At 41.2% G+C, this 23,634-nt stretch overlaps 3 protein-coding genes across 3 annotated transcripts; 1 reads left to right on the plus strand and 2 right to left on the minus strand.

Annotated features, from left to right (window-relative positions):
• Positions 1-176: 176 nt before the first annotated feature.
• On the minus strand, positions 177-5,087 carry zc3hc1 (zinc finger, C3HC-type containing 1). The gene is made up of 10 exons (XM_034526159.1): positions 4,947-5,087; positions 4,172-4,274; positions 3,771-3,921; positions 3,563-3,646; positions 3,323-3,450; positions 2,973-3,112; positions 2,437-2,707; positions 2,103-2,303; positions 1,287-1,499; positions 177-1,131 (listed from the first exon to the last, which is right to left on the minus strand). Exons 1-10 carry the CDS (start codon positions 5,078-5,080, stop codon positions 1,057-1,059), a joined length of 1,500 nt encoding a protein of 499 aa, XP_034382050.1. The 5' UTR covers positions 5,081-5,087; the 3' UTR covers positions 177-1,056.
• A 2,145-nt stretch (positions 5,088-7,232) lies between these two features.
• Positions 7,233-13,186, plus strand: klhdc10 (kelch domain containing 10). Its single transcript, XM_034526160.1, has 9 exons — positions 7,233-7,479; positions 9,525-9,746; positions 9,879-10,033; positions 10,156-10,304; positions 10,737-10,821; positions 10,993-11,059; positions 11,143-11,190; positions 11,400-11,539; positions 11,665-13,186. The coding sequence occupies exons 1-9, from the start codon at positions 7,392-7,394 to the stop codon at positions 11,872-11,874; spliced, it is 1,164 nt and encodes a 387-aa protein (XP_034382051.1). The 5' UTR covers positions 7,233-7,391; the 3' UTR covers positions 11,875-13,186.
• Positions 13,187-14,218: 1,032 nt separating this feature from the next.
• On the minus strand, positions 14,219-21,715 carry cax1 (cation/H+ exchanger protein 1). The gene is made up of 20 exons (XM_034526457.1): positions 21,616-21,715; positions 20,412-20,582; positions 19,979-20,106; positions 19,689-19,797; positions 19,474-19,590; positions 19,321-19,382; positions 19,043-19,213; positions 18,760-18,945; positions 18,094-18,193; positions 17,766-17,907; positions 17,437-17,620; positions 17,218-17,317; positions 16,978-17,096; positions 16,727-16,764; positions 16,232-16,359; positions 15,666-15,802; positions 15,278-15,372; positions 14,899-14,977; positions 14,704-14,812; positions 14,219-14,512 (listed from the first exon to the last, which is right to left on the minus strand). The coding sequence occupies exons 1-20, from the start codon at positions 21,686-21,688 to the stop codon at positions 14,439-14,441; spliced, it is 2,322 nt and encodes a 773-aa protein (XP_034382348.1). The 5' UTR covers positions 21,689-21,715; the 3' UTR covers positions 14,219-14,438.
• Between the last annotated feature and the right edge of the window lie 1,919 nt (positions 21,716-23,634).

Consider the following 23,634-nt stretch of genomic DNA (forward strand, 5'->3'; position numbering starts at 1 on the left):
CAGACGTCACCATAAATGTCAATGGTTGTAGTTTTATTGAGAACATAGTTGGTCCTGTATCATACATGTAATTGTACAGTGACATTTGACGCCACTTACGTTATTTTGATGTTAATCAAGATATAAAAGTAAGCCTTAATGGTTAGACATTGTTAAAAAAAAATCCAAGTGAAACAAACTTTTAGAAGAGCATTTTATTAAACTCTTTTAGGAAACTCCATGAAGATAAAAGCACATGCAAGATAGAAAGGATTGCATTAAGAGACGCACACAAAAGGGAAAATTAAAAGTACAGAGTCCGTAGTCTAATTTTAAAACAGATTTGAAATGTATGGCACATGGTACTACTTGCCTGCAGTAAACAGGATTGACCTTTGTGAACAATAAAGATGTATTGTAAAAGAAAATAAACATTTCACTACTTGAAAAGAGATTGTTCTTTTCAAAAGAGAACTCATATCCACGTTACCTTTCACGCACAATGGTACACAAAAATTATTCCTCAGTTTCGTATGGTCATCTGAGGTTAAACATTGACCACTCCCTCAATTGACAACGTGAATTGAAGGTAAACATTGCCTTTCCAGTGTGGAGCCATTGGGCCCTTTCTCACGATAAGGGATCTCTTGACTCTTGTGTTCTACAGAAATTCAGACTATCAGGATGTCGCAGACTTCATGTGAGGTTAAGATTAGTAAATGCCTTTTTTGTGGCCAATTTATATGTTGAGATATTAACCATTACTCGATGAATTCCGATCCATACACATGATACAAGGACGAAACAGGCCCCAATACCTGCAATTCAAAAAGTTTTAAAAGCCACACGGGCATCTTTCACATAGTTCACTGTTCACAGAGAAGATGCTCATTCTTTTGCTGAAAGACAATCAACTTTCTTTTCCTCCAGAGACACTTTGACTGTAAACACAACTGTCACGGATGGCATAAATTGTTATATGACATTCCTGTCATTGGTACTCCCGACTCTGCGCCACAAAAAAAAAAGAGGCAGTTCATCAATTCAGTGTTGTGATACCGTTTGGATGGAAACAGTCTACTGAGATGGAGCGGACGATACCTGCCACTGACGGAATATAGCAAACACCCTTTTGGACTTGTCACGAGGGCCCTGGGAGGAAAGAGAGAGTAGAGAAATGTGAGATATTGTTTAAATTAAAGCTACATAGCTACAGTGTGATAAGAAAAAAAGTCTAAGCATGTATTACTATGCATCATATTCCAGAGGATGTCATCTTTTGTAGAGAATACAAATTCTTGACTCGCCTGTCCGGGACTAGCTCCAGCTGTATCGGAGTTCTTCTTCATGGGCATGAGGAGGTCGAGAGCAGCCTTCCAGCCCTGCTGATGAAGCGCTGAGACTTCATCTAAACAGGGGATGGCCCCTGGATCCACATTCTCCTTCCCCACAGAGATCCAGGGACACCAGTCTCTGTGCTGAGCGAGGGGGTCAAATGGATTCTTGTGCACAAGCCCATCCTGAAAAAGTAGGTCGTAGTATGTAAAAAAAAAGAAAAAGATTTACAATAACTAATGCATAACCCTTTTTCAAATTATAAATATTGGTTATACTACCGTGTCTTGAATTGGGTAGTGTATAAAATACTGGATAAAGTACAAACATCGTCATGTTTCTCTCAATATTCTTAGGTAAACAATGTTTAGATAAGATATAGTATGTGTGATCTCATTGTGCCTTTAAGAGCTTGTGTTTTAGTAAATGTATCGTGTTAACCGGTGCTAGGACTGACAAAACACTGCTTGCAAACTAGGTGCTTTTGATGGTAATCTCCACCCTAGAATAATGTATGCCTCTTCGACCTGTGTACAATTCACATTGTCATTTTCTGATGCTACTTACAAAAGACACTAAGAGCACTGACTTCCATGTAACGGATTTTCTTGCAAATAGGGCAAAATCTGTCATGCAAGACGGAATTTTAAAAAGTGATGAATTGTGCAGCCCTATCTCAAATATTGATATTACTCTTTAAACTGATCTTAATGACCAGGTAGCACTGTATAGTAAACCCTACACTGCCAACAACTGTGTGTGAAATCAGCAGTAATGTTAGTTCTTACAGGGCCGCCAAATGAGAGGCACAGGCGTTTAGGAGGGTGAAGCGGGCTGGCAGCGCCATCAGATCCAGCATTTTCCCCCTGCCCTTTACCGCGAGTTGCAGACCTTTTGCCCCGGGGCGAAGGACTTTGCAGCTCTTCACTGGGACTTGGTGAGTCTCTGCTCTGGGCACGCAAAGACACAGGGGAGGAAGTTCCATCACCCTGTAACACACGCCCCAGCATCGTAAAAAAAAAGAAAAGCAGCCCGGTACATTCCCCTTGCCATTGTTATACATAAAGTAAAATTATTCTGCTGAATATGAATATATACATATTAGCCTAGCTTATAGCTTGCCTGGTCAGAGCGGGTGGAGTCCTGGCTCCTCAGCTTCATGCGACATGGAGTTGTAGTAGGGGTGGATGAGGCAGAAGCAGGCTGGTCCTTCTGGCCCTCATGTGTGGCTGTCGGGGCAGGACCTGTTGCTTGAGTAGGCAGGCCCTCCGTGTTTAATGAGACGTCTCCATCGGCTCCCATTCCCTCCATCTGGTGGAAGTTCCACAAGCCCACCTTTCGCATACAGTACGAGCAGGTGAGGATGGGCAGGTTCATTGCGTGCAGAGTTGGGCTAAGAAAGAGAAATTCATTGCTCAGACATCTTCATTGGAGTTAAGTGCCAAAAAGGTTTGCACCGCGTTTCTCTCAGTTTACTGAATGTCCTTTCATTGCATTTCCTTAGCTTGTGCACCATTGAAGATACATTTTATATTGTACATGTGCTGCTGTATGTGCTTACTTTATGAAAATATCAATGTGTGTACTGGAAAATGCATTGCGTTATTGTAAAGTGTGTTGTAGTGTCTAGCACAGCAAAGGGGGGCGTTCCATCTCACCTTGCAGCCCAGCCACAGAGAGAAACAATGCATGCAGCCACCTGGACAGCCAGAGATTCGGAATATGAAGAAACTCCTTTTCTTTTTTGTTCGTCCTCGATCAGCTGTAGTACAACACTGATAACATCCTCATTCAAAGACTGCAAAGAAACAGTGGACATTAATATACATGTGAACAACTAAAAATTGTATGTTTTCATGTTGAATACATGACGTTTTTCGACAAATAATATGACTCCCTTCCATAATCTCCTGACTAAAGCAATTTCTGGAAGAAAATATGTCCATAATGCTTTAGAGTGCATTTTTGTCCGTATCCATAATGTCTGAAGACTCTTCTCCAGCCTCACCATAGACTTCAGCTGCTCCGGCTTCATGGCAGGCAGCTGCTTTGCAAGGAGACAGGTGCTTTGGAAGCGCTCTAAGAAGGCAGTGAGCAGTGCTGATGGTTCACAGGCTGGAACCAGCCAGAACCGCTCTGAAATTACATCCACATAAACATCACGTGGATAACTCGGAGGCAAATTTGTCTTAAATGACATGTCATAATGTGTTTGTACAAACATGCAATACGAAATGATTGCTCCTACCTGGGCATGGAAAGTCAGGCCAGGGGCAAAACTTCTCATGCTGCGTCTGAAGCTGCCTCGATATCTCTTCAATGCGGGACGCATCTATTAGAAAAGGAAGAAAAGCGGCTTGACCTTTCATTTTTGGCAGACTTGGATCATCAGCACGACTTGCCAAAATAAAGTCTGTGAGTCCATGTCTTTTTCTGCAGATTTAAGTTTGGCTCACATTTTTTAAAGTCTAAAGTTGGTTGTAGTGCTGCACAAAGGAAAACCTGGCAGCTGGAGCACTTGAGCATATCACAGCCAATGTTGATCCAGCCATATCTGGCACACATCAGGGGGGACAGTGTGCAGGGTTTTCCTGCCCATTTCAAACAGTGGTATGCTAAGGAAAATGTTACTCAAGACACAAAACAAGCATTGTCACATTCATTAGTACTCTAAATAATAGATCATAGCTACACATTTTCATAATGGATCATGTGGAATATCACAACCTTAGATTAACAAATACTGTCTTCATTCATATAAATATATAAATATATATATATATATACATATATATATACATATATATATATATATATATATATATTCCCAGACTGGATCCAAAAGGTAAAAGGATATTGAGTAAGATTCCACTCGTGAGAAAAAGGCGTCTTTGTTCGTTGCCTCGCAAGTTGCTTGAGTGTTACTTTTTACTTCCAGAACGTTCCCATTTCCTTGTCCACTGAAATGCACACAAGAGGGGAAAACAGATCTTCAGTTTCCACATGCATGCTTCATATTTGAATAAACAAAAACTTGCAATTGATTAAATCTACGTGACCTGTATATTGTAAGATTCCTAATGTCCTCATAACCCTGCACAGCCAGACAGTGAAAGCTCAGTGACACACAGTTATGCAACAGCTCCACCTGAATTTTTAAAAAAATGCTCCACTTTTTTTTATGCTCCTTGTTTGCCATTTTAACCCACAGTATGAAGTCAAAACCCCAAATGCATCTAATTCAGCCTAGACGGCTGGGCAGCAAGTGGACAATAATTCAGAAGTGAAGAGCAAACTAAAGAGAGCATCGTGTTCCAGTAAAACTTTCGGTCCCCACCCCCTTATATCAGTGCACGGGAGCAATAGCACAATGGCTGCCACAGCACATTATTCTGGTATGTACACTAAATGCAAGCGAGAATAACAAAAGGTGGGCAAACTCGCGTCCCCGGCACACAAGCTCCTGAATCTGTGGAGACTTGTCACTCTTCAAATGACGCCGAGAGACCGCGGCTAAAGCCGCACAGCTTCCAGGCTAAGTGGCTAACCAAATTAGCTAATGTCAACTTGCTCTCCGGCCCCTTTAATTCTAATAAATGGCGCGCGATTGTTTAAAAAAAAAAATGTTGCACCTGTTGGATCCGATATCTGTTGACGACACTCCCGCATTAAGAAGTTCACGGACTTTCTCTGGAGATGCAAACGAAGACTTTTGTTGATTAGTGTTGCCGAGACGATCCCCACGACTGCCGCTGAGAGTCGCCATGATCGGCTCTGTGGTCCCCCCGGAAAATACAACCCGGAACCAAACGTTCCGCTTTGTAAGGACCCCTACCCCTGCGAAGACCCGGACCCGCAGCCAAATGAAGATATCAAATTAAAATTAAACTGGATGGCGCCTCATCTTTTGCTTATTGCTCTCATGTGCCAGCTAAAATGCAGGAATAAATGCAGGGTATGTGAGTATGCAAATGTTGGTTTGTTTGTCTGCTGTTTTATTTTTATGGGTTTTTCTGTTGTTTTGTTTTGTTTTTCTGTACTTTATTATTGTCTGACAAGTCTTATTTTTGTATTTGTGTTTAATGTTAATATATTTAAATGAACATAATGAAAAAACTTAAGTGGCAAAACATTTGTTAGGTGTTACCTGTCAGAATTTAATTTATAATTTTTTTTATATCACATGCGGTATGAAAATGCTTTAAAAATAAAGCAGCTCAATTTATCAAGTTTTTAATATTTGTTTTTTCATTTGATAGAATGAGTTACTTCATATAAAGAAGGAAGAGATTTTTTTAGTTCATTTAGTTTCATACATTTTTACATATTTAATTAATTTAAAGCACTCTTATAATACTGTTACGACAGATGAAGTATTTATCGAACCTGATATGTAAAAAAGCAGTAGATCTAAAAACACTCCCTCGCTAGTAAAAGTCCTGCATTCAAAGTCTATCAGAAGGGTTGTCAGCACATCCTCATTATCAGCGTATTGATCATTGATCAGTCTACTAATTCTCCTCCTCACTTCACTCTCAAATGGAAGCGGTTAACAATGGCAGTAAATCCATTGTCTGCGTTCACCTCAACCACATTCTCTAACACCAATCTTCCTGATAAGGAAGACTACAAAAAGAGAGAAGTCTCTCAGCTGGGATGATGAGACCGATGAGGTCAGCAAGGTCACCAAAAGGTCTTCCCCTCTTAGGAACATCTCTAACAAGCTGAGATCAGGGATAAGTGGACTGGATGTGATGTTAACAGAAGCACATGCACCTATTGGGCATGGACCTACTGGTACAGTGGCCCTCACCAACACCCAGAAGCAGGCTCATCTTCTGGACAAAATCTGCTCAATTTGATATCACTCAGTTGTACGTCACAGCCTGTCTTCACAAATAAAACCTTGAAATTACACATTACAATGTTAACTTAAACTTGTGTCAGATCTTTGGCAGGCAATAATTTGATTATCCAACACAATCTTAAGTTCATGTTTCTAACTGAAACTTGGTTTCAATTTGTATTTAATAAACACCTCCCTACTGTGAGGAAAGTAGAGTGCATTAAGGAGTTGCCATTTTGTGCCATAATTCTATCTTCTAAGTGCCATCAGGTGTCTTGTATAGGAAATAATAATTAATGAATTAATCTGTCACTTATCCCTTGAGCTGTAGGCTGCTACATACCACAGAGTAAACACAGTGTGACTACTTTTGATGACTTATATTTAGTCACGTTGAATGCAACAACCAGAGTGAACACACCACAAATTAAATCTGACACTGAAGTCAAAGTCCCCAAATTAAATGTTTTGTTTGATAGATATCTAAATAGAATTATCTTCTCAGGGGTAGGGTGATGTTTTATAAATTTGGTCAAAGCCACGTTGAAGCAATGCATATTTTAGATGATTTAAATGCTTTGATATTATTTGATAAAGTTGTTAATATGCATCTATTTATGGGAATTGTGTGGTTTTGATGACATGAAGATAAGTTTACCTTTTAAGATTACTGAACAAATACCGTTGTTAATGTTACAAGATTATGACTATTGTGTTTTTAGGCAAACTACCTCAATACAATTAAAAAGCAGGCTCTTCTCAGAACAGAACATAATTGCATAGGCTACCTACCATTTAAACCTCACTGATATGATGCCACTCTTTACAATATATTTTGAACAAATTGAATTTAAAAAGGTGAAATTGTGACGATGCTAATGTTCATAATTCATAGAGTGAAACTTTGACTTTCTATTTAAGCACATGAATTCTATCCGACCCCTGCAGGTCACTGGACCATGAACTTGGACAGAGAACAAACAACAACAACAAAAGTTGTTATTTTGGATGCCGACACGCGCAGTCCCCGCCCATCTCTAATGACGCAACTTCCGACTAACAAGCCCTCTGATTGGTCGAGTGTCTCGGCCCGGGGGGGGGCTAACATTTGTGAATGGTTTCATACTGACTGAGATCTGTGAAACGATTGATGATGTTTTATCAGCACTTTAGCAGATGTTGTTTTTATTCGATGTGACGTTCTCCGGGGCTGGATTGTAACGGTGAAACGATGTCGGATCCGGAAGGCGCGCGCAGTCCAGACCAGCTGAATAGATTCGAGAAACTGACACACAGGCCGCCGCACGAGACGCTAGCAGGTTGGTCAACAGCATGCTAACGACGAGTTGTTTCACTTAACGCTGCTGTATTCTGCCTGTCAAACAAACACCGTGTGACCGAGACCATCTGCTCCACACGCACACACGCACACACGCACACAGACACAGACACACACGACGCCCTCCTCTGCGCGTGCAGGGGTTTTAAACGTGTCCCGTAACGCTGCTAAGCTAGCGACACCTAACCTAGCCATGATGCCAGTTTGTCTTTGTAGAGCTTTAGAGACACCATATATATTACCTGTTACACATTCAACGAGAATGGTAATCGGAGTCGGTCACCTTTTTACTAAAAACCTGTCTTTCAGCTCCACAGTTAACTTCTATCGATGTGGCCTAATCATTGATTGGGTTGTATGGACCTGCAGTGTTTCCAGGAGATTCAGGGCTGGGGACCAAGTATTGACAATAATCATCTCCAGATCATATAGCTAGCTCGCTAGTCCTCAAAGGACATGATGTAACATGATTGTGATGATCCATCATGAGCCATAACATTTCCCATTTGCCTGTACATCGTTGGTACAGATCCTGGGCATGTTCTGTTTTCTTTGTGTGTTTTTGTTTTGTTTTATGTACCACATATATAGATTTCAGTTGGCAAGGTCAGTCACACCTTTGGGCCAATCAATGTGTATCACACAGTCCAACTCAGGTTCCTCTGACCGATATTGCCATGCAGCTACAAAATATATTTGATGGCCTCAATGACTTATTATTTATTTAGCTTTTTAATAATAAGCATACACTTTAATTTGCTCAAATTGGTTTCAAATGAATTAAGTTAGATCCACTATTATTTCTAACAAATGCTGAAAGAGACCAAAGTACCCAAACTCTTGCTTTGAGATGTTTTATTTTATTTAATAGCTCAGTAGAAATAACTAGTCGTGACAGACTTCCCTCCATATGTGGCGCTCATTCAGTCCTCAGGTTTGGGCTTGTCTTGCATGTGATAAGTGAATGTGACAACACATGGTCATGTGTAGCTTTCTGAACACACTTAGCAGTTTATATGGAAGAGTTATGCTTCAAGTTTGAACAAATGTAGCTCTTGTTCCTCCATGAGTTTGAATGCACTATTTGGTCTTCTGCACTTAAGGATCTGCCAATTACATGTAACATAATGATTGAAGTACCCGGACAAACATGTGCCAGTAAATCATGGTCTGCTACGATTCTGAAATATTTGACTCTGTGTGAGAAAATGACATAAAACCTGCCACCTTGTGTTGGGTTACTGGCATCAGATTTGTATCGGTGTGGATGTTCAGTCACAGCTCTACAGCTCTACATTCCTCTGCTCTGTCTCTGTTCCCAGTCCATTTCAAACGTCGTTAATACAAATGCATTGGTTGGCTGAAACATCACTGCTGAGTTTTAGGTAGGTCTCAGTTCTAATCTTAGTACATTAAACAAAGATACATTATTAGATTTGAATTAATGTGCTGTGCATTCTGTCATTGTGTGCCTGCTTATAAAAAAAAAACGCTTATCCCTCAGGCCAAATATCCTATTATTGTAGTTATGTTTTATTCTCTATTTGCAAAGCCTTCCCTATAAAGTAAAAGTGTGGGCCTGGCAGATGATGTTTTGATGTCAGTATTTTAAATATAGCACTGTATGATATGAATAGACTTGTCTGGCAGCTTTAGTGTCAGAGGGCCATTTCAGTTGAATGTCGTATATACAGTATAACGAGGAGGACACGCCTATCGCTTGAGTATCGTTTAGGTTTGTATGGCTTGTTTCCAAGAAGATGTATTAAGTTGAGATTCAACTGGGTGTGAACACACTGCACACATTTATAGATCTGTCATCAAGGCAGTGCCTGGTGAGCCATGTTCAAGTGCTGGCCCTGTAACTACCTGTGTCAGGGCACGCTGGGAGGGCCCTCCGCATTCTGTGACAAGGAAGGCCGATAAATGCATCATCATGCTTTCACAATGACTCTCGACTGGTAACTCTGTTAGCATGCCCCGCATCTCCCCATGCGATGACATCCTTTCTTCCTCCCTCTTCAGGTCATCGTACTCCCCCTGCCCGCAGTGGACACCGCTGTGTTGCGGACAACACTAACCTGTATGTGTTTGGAGGGTACAACCCTGACTACGATGAGTCAGGAGGCTCAGAGAATGAAGACTATCCGCTGTTCAGGGAACTGTGGAGGTACCACTTTGCCACCGGCTGCTGGCAGCAGATTCGAACAGAGGGCTATATGCCCACAGAGCTGGCGTCTATGTCGGGTGAAACATTATTTCATAGTTTTGAACATTTCAATACTTACCATTAGTATTTTATAAACAAAATAAAAATCCAGTTTTATATTACTGTGTGTGTGTGTGTATATTGAGTTTGGTGTTGCTTTATTTCCTCAGCGGTTTTGCACGGCAACAACCTCCTAGTGTTCGGTGGCACCGGGATTCCCTTTGGTGAGAATAATGGCAACGACGTACATGTTTGTAACGTAAAGTACAAGCGATGGTCACTGCTCAACTGTCGGGGGAAGAAGCCCAACAGAATCTATGGACAGGTAACCTCATAAATCACTCATTTGATTGCTCACTGGGTCAAATTAAATTACGGGTTCCTCTAGATTGAATTTGATCTAGAGGATATACAAAACTCTGATACTTTATATCTTTCCTTCCCCAGGCAATGGTTATCATAAATGGCTTCCTGTACGTGTTTGGAGGGACGACGGGTTACATCTACAGCACAGACCTGCACAGGCTGGACCTGAACACCAGGGAGTGGATTCACCTCAAACCCAACAATCCTCCGGACGACCTGCCTGAGGAGCGGTACGCCTTCATGTCGCCTGAATGTGCTCCAGGATCAAACCAGACTCAGCATCTTTTCAGCTCAGTAAAGTGTGTGTGTGTGTGTGTGTGTGTGTGTGTGTGTGTGTGTGTGTGTGTGTGTGTGTGTGTGTGTGTGTGTGTGTGTGTGTGTGTGTGTGTGTGTGTGTGTGTGTGTGTGTGTGTGTGTGTGTGTGTGTGTGTGTGTGTGTGTGTGTGTGTGTGTGTGTGTGTGTGTGTGTGTGTGTGTGTGTGTGTGTGTGTGTGTGTGTGTGTGTGTGTGTGTGTGTGTGTGTGTGTGTGTGTGTGTGTGTGTGTGTGTGTGTGTGTGTGTGTGTGTGTGTGTGTGTGTGTGTGTGTGTGTGTGTGTGTGTGTGTGTGTGTGTGTGTGTGTGTGTGTGTGTGTGTGTGTGTGTGTGTGTCTGTCTCTCACAGGTACAGGCATGAAATAGCACATGACGGACAGAGGATCTACATTCTGGGAGGAGGAACGTCCTGGACATCCTACCCTCTGGACAAGGTACTACACCACTAAGGGTATACTAACCAAAGACATTTAACTGATTGCCAGTGCAGAATTTCAAATTCAACATGCTCTTTGCAGTTTATGCTCCAGTTTAATTGTGTACACAAGCAAAATCAATCTGAATCACTGCTAGACTAACAGTAAATATTGTGTATTTTTTAACAGATACATGCTTATAATCTGGAGACCAATTCCTGGGAGGAGATTACAACTAAACCTCATGATAAAATAGGTCTGTGTTTCTGCACCTCGCTTTTAATAAGGCCTGTTTTTATTTTCCTTCACAGCATTCTAAAATGTGTGTGCTTTTGGCAGGGTATCCTGCTCCTAGGAGATGCCATAGCTGTGTACAAATACGAAATGGTGAGAACTTTTCAATAATGCTGTGCAACCAATATCACCAGATTAAAAAATAAATAAATATATATATAACTTCTGTAATTCTGCTTCAAAGATAAACTGGTGCTCCTGATATCCAATATCACATCCTCATATATTTGAAAGTAACTTCCTGCCAGTTACCACATGCACGACTACGTGAAAAACTATCTGACATTTTTTTTCTGATGTAGATGTATTTATCTGTGGAGGCTACAACGGGGAATTGATATTGGCTGATCTGTGGAAGATCAACCTGCAGACTTTCCAGTGGAGTAAACTACCAGCAGTGGTGCCGGAGCCGGCCTACTTCCACTGTGCTGCTGTCACCCCAGTTAGTACAACACTACCGCCTCTAATCACTTGTCAGCTGGGCATTGAGCTCAGAACCTCAGGTACTAAACTCCTCACTGAATATAATATTTATGTCTTTCTCTCTATCCTTCTCTCTGTCCTAAGGCTGGCTGTATGTATATCCATGGGGGCGTGGTGAACATTCATGAGAACAAGAGAACTGGCTCTCTGTTTAAGATCTGGCTGGCTGGGCCCAGCCTGCTGGAGCTCTGCTGGGAGAAGCTCCTCAAGGCCTTTCCCCACCTGACTTCACTCCCCACAATGCAGCTGCTCAACCTGGGCCTCACACAGGAACTCATTGAACGCTTGAAATAGGGCGCACAGTGAGGACGGACAAATGAATGGATGGGACAGAGTGGACTGGGAGGAGTTGAGAATTCAATTCATAGCAACATTCTCTGGAAAACGCCCTCTCCTCTCCCCTCCCTTACGTAGCCCCGCCTTAAAACCAAAAACAATGGGATGCCTTTTTTGTTGCTTTTTTTTTTTTTTTTTTCTTTTTCAGTGAAGATAAATTAATTCAATGTGGAATGTTTTATGGATTTTACCCAACTCCCTCTCTTACATGACGCCTTTGTGTCATGCTAAACAAGATTTCCCACTTCTTATCCTCCAAACTGTGACAGCTGGAAATACTTTATTTTGCCAGGCCATTTTTTTCAAGGACCGTCTCTCCCGTGTAAAAAAAACAAATCTGCCTTCTCTTCTACTTTTTAAGAAATATGGGCAAAGGAAGAATGCATGTGTATTTATTTGAATGACTACATTTTTTCCCCTCAGTTTTTGTCATCATCTGATATTGCTGTTTGCACACTTTTTGTCTTGCATATTTGTGGACATTTACATTTACATTTTTCATCTTTTTTTTTATAGATCTTATAATCGGGTGATCTTTAGTCTAAAACATGGCAGGCAGTAGTTTTGCTAAATGATCATACCAGTGTTTTTGCACATTATAGACAATTTAATTAAAATCTAATTCATCATTTTTGTTTCCGCCAACCTTTTAGTTTTCTTTGTCTAATGATTTTGCGACCTTCCAGGCAGCCTTTTTATTTCACTTATCTCCTTATGGTATGAAAATCAACTTTCAGAAGCTTGAGTTGCTTTACATCATTGCATAGTCAATCACACTGATTTCTGTGTTTTTATTGTTGAAGTTATGTTGTATTGCATACATTTGGCATAAATTAAAGCAGCCATGATATTCACTTTGAGGGATTACTAATCTTAATTGTCTTTCTAAGTTGTTTTCATACTATATTAATGGAAACCAGTGTCTGCCTTGAAGGAAGGAAAACAATTTTTTTAGTATCAGTTCAAGTATGGATGCCTTGAAAATGGTCACGAGTAGTATGCTGTTTGTGGTAAATTAGCTCAAACTTGCAGAAACACTGTTCTTAATTAGTGAATGGAGGAAAGTTTCAATGCTGGATTTGCCTACGTCTGAGCACTTGTATTTTCTTTAGTTATGTTACAACATAGTCCACAGAAATGTTTAATTGCTATGCCATTTGCTTTCAGCTCTCATTTGTAAACCAAACCATGCAACACATCACTGTGAATCTGGTGCTCTTTCAAATTAATTCTAAATGCTTTTATTCGAATAAAGACTTCATTCTGTTAAGACATTTACTCCCTCTCTGTTGACACGATGTTTTGCACAGGGAGTTACTTCAGTAGCAGGCTTATACCAACATTGTTTTGACTACAGTGCCTTTTTCAAACATTTCATTAATAGGCAGTATAAGATCTTTACATATTTAGACAAAAGGTTTATGTTGTAAATTAAGTGGACATTTTAGCTATTTTGACCAAGCCGCTACATCCAATCACGAAACATCTTGGTGTCAAAAATAATTATTTTATGCTGCTTCAAGGTTGCAGAGACTTTGTATTCTGTTAATGGCCAGACATATTTATTAAGGACAGAATGCAGCTTGTTGGGCCTTTTGGGTATTCATCTTAAAAGCACTTGTTCAACATATACAGCTCCTATGTATAAAAAAAAATTATTTAACAGATGCCAAAAATTTGAAACTTGCACACAGTGATTCTTATGAATGAGAGGTTAGGTGAGGCCGAGGAAGGGACTCCGGCCTATGGTTTGATCTGCCTGCACTTTACATTGCCTCTATGTTCAACAAACTACTTTGTGCATGATGTCACTTCCTCCGTACAAAATTATCAAACCTTTACTATGTGACATTTTTAAAGATGACCACTAACATGTTGTACAGTAGGCTGGTGTGAATGTTTTGTTGGAGTACAGTCAATAAAAGTGTTCTGTGAATACCTCTGTGCTCCCCCATTCACTTTGACTAATCTTTAGCATGATACATAACAGAAACAAACCCAAATTGTTTGTTTAGACTATTTGCATTCGCTGCTGTTCTATCCCGAGAGTGTGCACCAGATCAAAGTGATAACATGCATGTCATTGGTCCGGTTATGTACCAACAGTGCCAAAAATGTAAAGCCATAAAACAAATCTAAAAGTGAAAATCCAATATAATGTACAGTAAATCTTTCAGAAGAGTTTAAAAACAACTCTGTCATTAGTGAAGCACTAGTTGAAAAATATTTCACAGACGTTTGATAAATTAATGCATTTATTATGTCCTGTATAAACCAGTTATTACAATATATCAGAACCACAAATGAATAGCACCAATTTACATTTAAATGCAAGACCAAAACATTTAAGTTACAGATTTTTACGGCAGACATAATTGGAAATATGCATGCAAAACACCACTCATACATATTGCCAAGAAGCAGACAAATCCCCGTCCGGGTTTTGTGCCACCGAATCCATAGCACCTGAAGATGAAGTCAGTGTCTCTGGAGTGGCTTCAGGATTGTTCTTGGCAGGCAGATCAACAAGAGCGTGGAGAAGGAGCAAAGAAGTAAAGGGCCAACAGGATGAGGTAGACCACCACGAGAGCAGTGCCTGCAAACAAAACAGTCAATTACAATCTACATTTTAAGTCAAGATTCATCTTGACTATAAACCAGGCCCGCTTCCTCTTACCTGCTCACTCATAACTGCATGGTTTAGAAGTTAGATATGACTAACTCGCCAACACATCTAATATTCTCTGTAAATGTATCTAATGTAGAAATATCTGCATTCTGACCTACCCTGAAAGTAGTCACATTTTCCATCCATGAAGATGTAATTGACCAGAATGACACTGAAGATGCTGGCCCAGAGGTGAATGTCACTGAACACAAGCACAAATCCAACATCCTGGGGGGGGGGGGGGGGGGTCCGGATTGAAACGACTGCATTTTGTTAAAAATAAATGCATTATTAAACTTATTAATTGCACTTACATAGAAGGCATTGAAGAGTATGAGCAGTGGGATCTGAATCATGCAGACCTGTACAGCAATGCAACTGCCGACTTCAAGGCTGTGGCCAAAAACAATGTTTAAGTTGAAAAGTTTAAAACATTTTTTTTTTTTTGTTAACAATGGCTTGATCGACATTGACATCAACTTATGAAAATAGTGTATAAAGTGGAATGCTGTTTAAACAATCTATATTCATAAATCAGTAAAACTATAAATTAGACATTGAACTATTACATGTTTTACCATTTATGCATCAATTACATAGTGTACATATGTTCAATATTGCCAGATTGCTCAAAATTAAAGTATGGTCTTTATAAAGTGGAATAATTCAGGTGATAAATAAACAGCAGTGTACCTCAGGCTGATGTTGTTCTGCAGGGCGAATTGGATCCCATTGACAATCTCAGGAAGCTCTGGCACCATGGCCAACACCGTGACACCAATGAAGTACTGCAAAGGAAGGGGGGCATCAAGTACAAGAACACACACACACACACACACACACAAAAAAGAAAAAAGGTACACAATCCATTGTCCTTCAATCTAAAACACATCAGTTAACATCGCGGCTCCCTACACATCTTCCCAAGTCTTGGATTTGACTCATCAAAAAGGTATTCCAGCATGTAATCTCGAACTTTAATTGAATCGTTTGCATTCTCTTCTATGACCGAGAACCAAATGAGTGTGGAATGTAAGCAACAGTATGCCTTCCTCTAAAAAGAATAAAGCATTTTAAATACCTGGGAGATGTAGGAATGGGTCAGGATGGGCTCTATGTTCCGAGTGCTGAGGTCAGCGCAGCAGGCCATCAATATTGTGGCAGCAATCAGCACTCCGAGAGCCCTCCAGCGGGACCAGTGGACTACATGATGACCTGCTGGTTGAATACAAACAACCAGCTTACCGACACACACTTCTGACTTACCTCACTGCTGCAGGAAGTCTTTCCTCCCCCTTCACATCCATCCAACAGAGTTCAAAATCTGACCTTCCTCCCGTGTTTAAGTTCTTCCCCCTCACATGCTTCAGGGTTTTGTCATGCACAACTTGACCTCACCGCAGGGGAAATGCTCTCCTTACAATGCACTAATATAGCAGACAGAAGGCATCAGTGCTTTACCATTTCCATGCTCCTTCACCCAAAAGATTAAAGAATACTACATGCACACCACAGACACAGCTGTTGCAACATGGCCGGTGGAAACAATGCTGCCATTAATACACGTGTCGGCCACAAGGTGATGGCCAGTGGTGACCTCACCCGTGGGGTGGGAGTGGCTGAAACCCTCATGTGCGTACTGACCACCGTAGGCGTGGCCCCCTTGACCATCGCTGATATGGATGTCATAGATGTGGGAGTGGGTTTTCAGTGTGAAGATGAGGCCAATCAGGTATGCAGCAGGGAGCAGCACAGAAATGGTGTACACCAGGGGCCTGGAAACATTTTGGTATTTAAAACACAATTGAGGTGACAACTTTTAAAACTTCAACTACCGCCTTGTGTTTGTCTAAACGTCGTAATTTTATTCTACAAGACATTTGTGTGAATTTGTCACAATTGTCATATGGATTCTTCAGTTATGAACATAACCATGTTTTGTGAAGTCAAAGTGACCTCTGACCACCAATTTCGATTCAGTTCCTCGTCGAGTCCTGGCGGTACGTTTGTGCTAAAGTTGAAGAAATTTTTCCAGGCATTCCTGAGCGACCGCGTTATCACGAGAATGGGACGGACAACCTGAAAACATAATTCTGCTGCAAAGTCAAAGTAAATATGCATATATGTAGCAGCTGGACTTACTCAATATGGGACAGGATCAATTGTGGGATAGCTTGACTCTGTTAAAAAGAAAACAAAAACGAAGGTGAACCTTAAAAATAAAAGTTACATTTTGAAAACCTTTTATATCAAATCAAAACTGTGGAGAACCATACAGATTTCATTTTAAATGGTAGAAGTGTGTACAAAAAAAGTTATTTAAACACTGCAAACACCAATCACACCGCTTGCTTGCCCTCATCATTTCCAAACGCAGCTGCAGCTCAACTCACCGTGTCGTAGTGACAATCTTTGCAGACGAAGGGCACGCTGCCATTGCCCGGGATGTTGGTGCAGCTTTCACACACCAGACTACCGAAGGCCTTTGAGAAGATGGTGGGAGCGAACACACCTAGGGACGAAATTACAACATGAGGGCCAAGTTTTAATGAATCCGTTAGTGGAGGACAAACTGTAAAAAAAAGAAAGAGAAAAAAAAAAGGAGGAGTTACATGCGCAGCTGCCATACATACCTCCAACAGATATGAAGAGCAAAGCTGAGCTCACTCCAGCTGACCGACTGTTGAATCGTTGCTCCCTGTGTTTAATGCCCCCAATGATCATACAGATACCCTGTGCAGTTGACAAACAAACAGTCAGTAACAGGTTTGGAAATCACAATCAGAGGATCATAATGCTGCATGTCAGCCGATATGTACACGTGTTAATTTGTGTCCTTCTCGGGCACTCACAGGTACAAACAGTATACACCCGAGCAAGGTCCCAGTGAGCGCTGCTTTAACGATCTCCTCGTAACATTTGGTGCCTGCGTGGTGTCCGTGCAGCAGGGCCGTGATGTAGAAGGTCATCTCTGAGATGGAACCAAAGGTCGCGTTCACCACTGCTCCCACTGCGAAGTTACTCTGTGCAGAAATGCTGCGGGAATATGCAGGTCCCAATAAACCAACCATTTTATGTATTGTACATTATAATTCGTGATTAAAATGACACCTCCAGTATGTACCTTCGCCTTTCATTCACATGTATCTACTGGCCAGAGACGGAAAAAACAACACCTTACCTGGCTATCCCCATGCCAATATAGTAGGATAGAGGAATGATGGAAGTGATGGCTGTGGCAAACTTGGTCTCTGCACTGCAGAAGTTGTGTTCACGGTCAGCATAGCCAATAATGAGAGTGATAAATACCAGGGGGAGCAGGTCTGCAGGGAGCGTAGACTTAAGGAGAACAAATGGATAGACAGCAGACAGACCTGTATTGTATTCACCACATGTACCTGCAGATGGCCACACACACACACACTTTGGAAAGCAATCTAATGGTACCACAGCTGACCTTCTGACATTGTTCTTACATCGAGCTTGAACCGACAACCCAAAATGGATACTGAGAGCGAAAATGTGGATTCCTTGGACAGTGTATTTGTAATAATACGCATTGAAAGCATGATAACAGCACAAGATGACTCTGCTCTCACACCCAAACGTCTGCAAAAGAGAACAGAAAACACTTAAGTTACAAATTCATTCATGAGATGCGACTTAATGTCAATTAATGGGTGAGGTTTAAAAAGGACCAGTTCACACAAATAAATGTTTTCAACATGTCTTTCCATGAACAACATCCTGATTACTCTGGATAATGTATCAATATCAATGTCAATTTTCATATAGAGCCATTTCTATTGAAGTCAAGTCTCAATGATGTCTAGTGTTTGAGGCATCTAGCTTAAAATATGTGCAAGTTATGGAGAGCACATGTTACACATCACTTGGAGGGGGGAGGGGGAGGAGATTTGGTGGAACTGACCCTTCTAAAAGGGCACAGGGAGCAATCAGTTAGATGTTGCCATAGCTAATAAGGCGGCTATAAAAACCTTGCAGTTCATGTTTTGCAAAGCTTGACAGCAAAGGAAGGAAAATATCAAATACACATTCCTTGCTTTGATATCTCACCAAAAGAGATATCTTTAGTCAGTTTGATACTTCCAGCACATTAGTTCAGATTAAGTAAAGTCGAGCACTTGTCATCTTGCATGGTTCTTAACGTGTACCTTTTCCAGTCTGTGAATCTGAATGTCCTCCGGCTCCATGAGGAGGACAATGCTCAGTGTGCGAGCGTTCATCTTGGCGACAGGTATCGTGAAGACCGGCAGCCAGGAGAGCACACAGGCCAGGGAGTGCACCACGGCCAGGACAGGGAAGCCCAGCAGCAGCCAAACATAAGTGCTGATGCGACACTGCAGAGAGGGACAAAGAATTTAAATAGTTCACAATGCATAGATATAATATTAAACCTTCAATGCACCATGGGGTTAAAGATTCTGACTTTCTTACCCAGTGCTTTGAAGTTTTTCTAGCTGGTGGTTCTGGGATCGGGATCATAACAGGGATCGGGGAAGACATCAGAAGGGGCGCAGAGTCCTTTTCCCGACTGTTTTCGCTGTCTTCAGGAATGTCCTCAAACTTTGGAGGCTTTGCAACAGGTCTCTTCACGACATCACAAGCCTGAAAAGGGCAGAGAAGATGACAACTTGTTGGTAACGTGTGAATGTCTCAGCTTCTTTTGGGACACTTAAAATAGCAGAATATTATTATACTATATTACAAATTACCTTCTCTATCGATTTCCCAAACGGCCAAATAAAGTACCACGCCATCTTGAAACAAAGTTTGCCTGGAAAAAGCAACAGCGACAAAAAAATATATAGATTTAAGAGGAAACTATAATACTCTTAAGGGATGAAGCTGGTTTATACGATACATACCATAAGGGGCACCGATGATCGTTAGAAACATTACAGGACAAATGAGGAAGTAGATTAAAGATATCCACCATCCAAATATAATGACATAAACTACGTTCCCAAAGGTGGCCACTGAGCCTGGAGGAGAGATCACAAACGCAGGTTATTGCTTTCCCGAAACAACTCCATATCCGTCTGTATGGGCAAAAATGGAAAGTTGAAAATGAAAATGGGACCTTCTTGAAGCTTAACAAAGCTCAGATCAGAATGGAGCTCTTTGATGATGTCTGATTGGTCCTCATAGGGCTTCTCCGTTACGTGGCCCTTCCACTTCCTGAAGCCAAACTGAAACCCCCCCACCAAAAAAAACTGGATTCAAATGATGTCCCGCAAAACAAGGAATGTGAAAACAGTCTGGTATTGTTGACACGCGTATCAGATTCAAACTTAGTTCAACCCCTGCAAAGGATGCTGAGTGATTAGGTGTTTGGAGTGAAGGTGTCACCATAACCCAGCCATGTCCCACCTTGTAGTTGTTGGCCTCCTTGTGCGCCTCCACCTCATTCTCCGCTCTGATTGTGGTCTTTGTGGTGCCTTCGTGCCAAACGTCCTCTCCGTAGCGAGAGGGAGTAGATTGGGAGGCACCGAGTCCTCCTGTGGCAGATCACAGCTGTGAGAAAACTCTTCCACGTTGCAAGATGGAAAAATATCCCTCATGATGATAATCCCCCCTCCCACCCACCTTTGCACTCACTCTTCCAGTTGACTTCTCCTTTCTATATTTAAACATCTCCATATCTTACAGAAACTTAACTACCGTTCATTTCTAGCCAATGCATTTTTGTCTGGATGTAAATCAGCCAATTGGAGTTTTTAAACTCTCCGACAAAACGGGCATCTGCGAGAGAGGTTTCAACTGTACTTTTTTTTTTCTCATAGTTTTCAGCGAAACCACTCACCTCCGTGGATGGTGAGGAAACATTTGGGTGCGTAGTGGCAGAATTGGTGGCCCGACGCATCCGGGGAGGACGTCTCCGCTGCGCCCAGCTCCGGATGCTGGACACACAGGAAATCAGTTTGGCACTGTCGTCGTGGAAACCGGTGATGCTGTTCCGGCTCTACCGAGGTCTCTGTATGGGAGCAATATTTTTTTAAACAACTCGATTCTTCTTGCAAATTCAGCAGTGAAACAATGCTGACTCAACCCGGGAGATGGTGCATTGAAATGATACACACACAAAGTCACCTCAATGAGGGCTATCATAGAATTAGAGGTGTAGAGCATGATTGACATCCAGGACCAACGCTTTCCATCCATGGAAATGTGTGTGACTAACAAAAACCTTCTGAGTCATGCAGTGTCCCCTTCTTCCCCCCACGCTGTCAACTGCTGTCTGCCAGGACGGATCACATTATAGACCCATTGCAACATACATACATATATGAAAACCCTGTTGACAGTGCTATGCTTTGTCATTTAAATAGAAGCACGCTGGTTGTACTGTAAATACTGCTCCCCGTGTCTGATACAAGACGTGAAGTTGAAGTTCACGATTTAACGGTGCAACGGGCACATTTTGGAAGCAACTGAAAGCAGATGCTTCAGATTCACATTTCAGAAATAACATTTCAACTCCACATGCAACTGATATCCATTTTTGAACGGGTGCCCTTTTACTACTTCGATAGTGGACAACTTCTTGAAAACAGACGAAAGGTTGCTGGTAAGTGAGAGAGCGGCCTTTTAGCTGAGGAACACAAGTTTGGAACAACTAATGGTTGCTTTTTTTTCTTCCCTTGCCAAAGGACAGCTAGTTTATCGCCACCAAACTAACATGATGTGAACAAGGTGAATAATCTAGTTTGTATCATCACAAGGCAATATAGACTACAGGAAAGAACCCATGCCTCTGACTTCGGACATAATCCTCGACCCTGTCTGAACATTAAAATTAAAAAAAATTAAAAAGTAGTTCTGCACCAAAATCAACCCCCAGCAACGTGTAGAAATTCACGATGCCTTCGTTTCTTCTCGGAATAAAGAGATTCCAACAGAAACGCCAGCAGGAAGTCCTCTAAATGTTTCGCTCAGGTTTTGGGAGCACAGGTGACTCTGATGAACGCGAACAAGTCGAGAAGCAGGTGACTCGCTTTGGGTCTCACCTGAATCCGCCGCGGATCTCCTGCGCAGGTTCTCCACTTCAACCGGCATCGGTGGCGACTTTCTGTGGGACATGTTGTGTGCGTCCCAAGAGTCGCTCCTGTATCATCCCCAACCCCCACAACTCTTTATGAAGTCTGCCGTGCGGCCACTGGTTGCTTCCTCACGCCGACGGTCTGACAGCAGCCGAGCCGGAGAGGGGCGGGCTGAGGGACGGCCTGTCTGCGTATGGATGGAGCACGTTGTCGTGCTTCCTTAAAGGCCTCTTGCTCGGCCTGCACGTGCGTTCTTTCTACCTTCCTCTCCGTGGATAGATTTGGATGTTTACTTATAATTTTTTATTAATCTTTCAAGCTGCCGCCTTTGAAAATGAGCAGCTTTGACGCCCCCCCAGTGATGGCGTCAATAAAGAAGGTGTGACTGCATCCTGTCATTGTGTTGGTCAAAACAGAAGCAACATATGAGCACGTGGTTTTTGGAGGGGGTTTATATATATTATAAAATGAGAAGTGTTTAGTTCATGTTATCCAAGTGAGGGACAAACAAATGAAAGAGAGGTTATAGCAAAACAGGAAACACACTAAGTGTAGGGTTCCTTTTATTTACATATAAAAACCAAAAGTACAGCTGCACAAAGTGACAGTAAACTTATTTTGACACAGTTGGGAGACTAAACACAGAAAGCAACTCAAAGCCGAAATCTTTTTGACAGCGTACAAAAACAGAAACTATTTATTTTTAGGGCATACAAAGGAAAACCATAATCTTCATTTAGCCTCTTAATAATCTTTGAACATAAACGTTTTGTGTGGATATCAACTAATCTTTATTTTGCTACCCAACTCCCTATATTGTTGAATTTATAGCAGTGTGGTAACTACTTATAACATAAATAATTCTCCATTTCACATGAATATCTAGACACTTACATTAGACAAACTACTCCTCAGCGTTGGCTAAGAATGACTTCAGCATCATGTATCCATATTGAGTGTAAAATGACAATACTAGGTGACATTTTGGTTACAGCACAAGTACAGTGACAACTTTTTATAGCATCGTTGACTCTTCCCTTTTTATTTATCATATCAGCAGAGTAATCAAGTGATCCGATATATAAATCTGTACAAATAATACCCTTATTGAGAAATCTATGAACAACCTATATACATAACACACATTTAGAAAGAGAGACTGTAAAATAGTAGCATTTTAAGTAAAAAGTGACTTCTAAGCCCACTGCGGTCTAAAATACGTCAAACAAACAATTTTTAACTGGATGAAGAAATGAAAAAACATATGAAGCCCAGTTTATATTGAATATGTACAACAGATTAACAAAAGTAGACATACTGCTGTAAAAAATAACACTTTCAAGGAGAAAAGTAGTTTTGAAATATACAAGGAGAACTCATTGAGAAAAAGATAGCCACAGCATTAATTTCAGTATTTTCTTTTCTCAAGGCAAAAAAAAACAAGCTATATTTGTTTGTTTATTGCACCAGGCAACCGAGCATATGCAAATTGCACCTCAAGTTAACTGTACATAAACATAGTAATTAATGGCTAAATAGTGGTGGGAAGAGAGAAATGGAGTCTAACATTAAATATATATAAGACCTGGGTTCAAAAGTATTTGCAAATAGCCCGTAGCATTTTGTAAACCTGTGTGGTCTTCTGTAAGAGTCCGGGTTCACAGCCCTGGGGCAGTAAGAATGACACAAGCTGTCATTCAAAGAGTAAAAATATAATGGACTTTTAAAAGTTTCATCGGCTGCCATCATCTTCAAATGTCTTTAATGGTAATAACATTTTTTTTTAAAGTCGACAGTGTCAAATTCAAAATCCTTTGATGACATTAGAGTTGGATGTCTGGCTGGGCTGGTGAATACATAGGGGGTTCTGTTTCAAGCCATATAAAGTGTAGCTGCCTTTTGTCTCGTCATCATGGAGTTGCCTTTGAAATTTAATTGGACACAAATAAGGTTTAAAAAAAATATTCTTTCATTAATTAATTTATG

Source organism: Cyclopterus lumpus, chromosome 23 (genome assembly GCF_009769545.1).
Source record: "Cyclopterus lumpus isolate fCycLum1 chromosome 23, fCycLum1.pri, whole genome shotgun sequence".
Taxonomy (NCBI): Eukaryota; Metazoa; Chordata; class Actinopteri; order Perciformes; family Cyclopteridae; genus Cyclopterus; species Cyclopterus lumpus.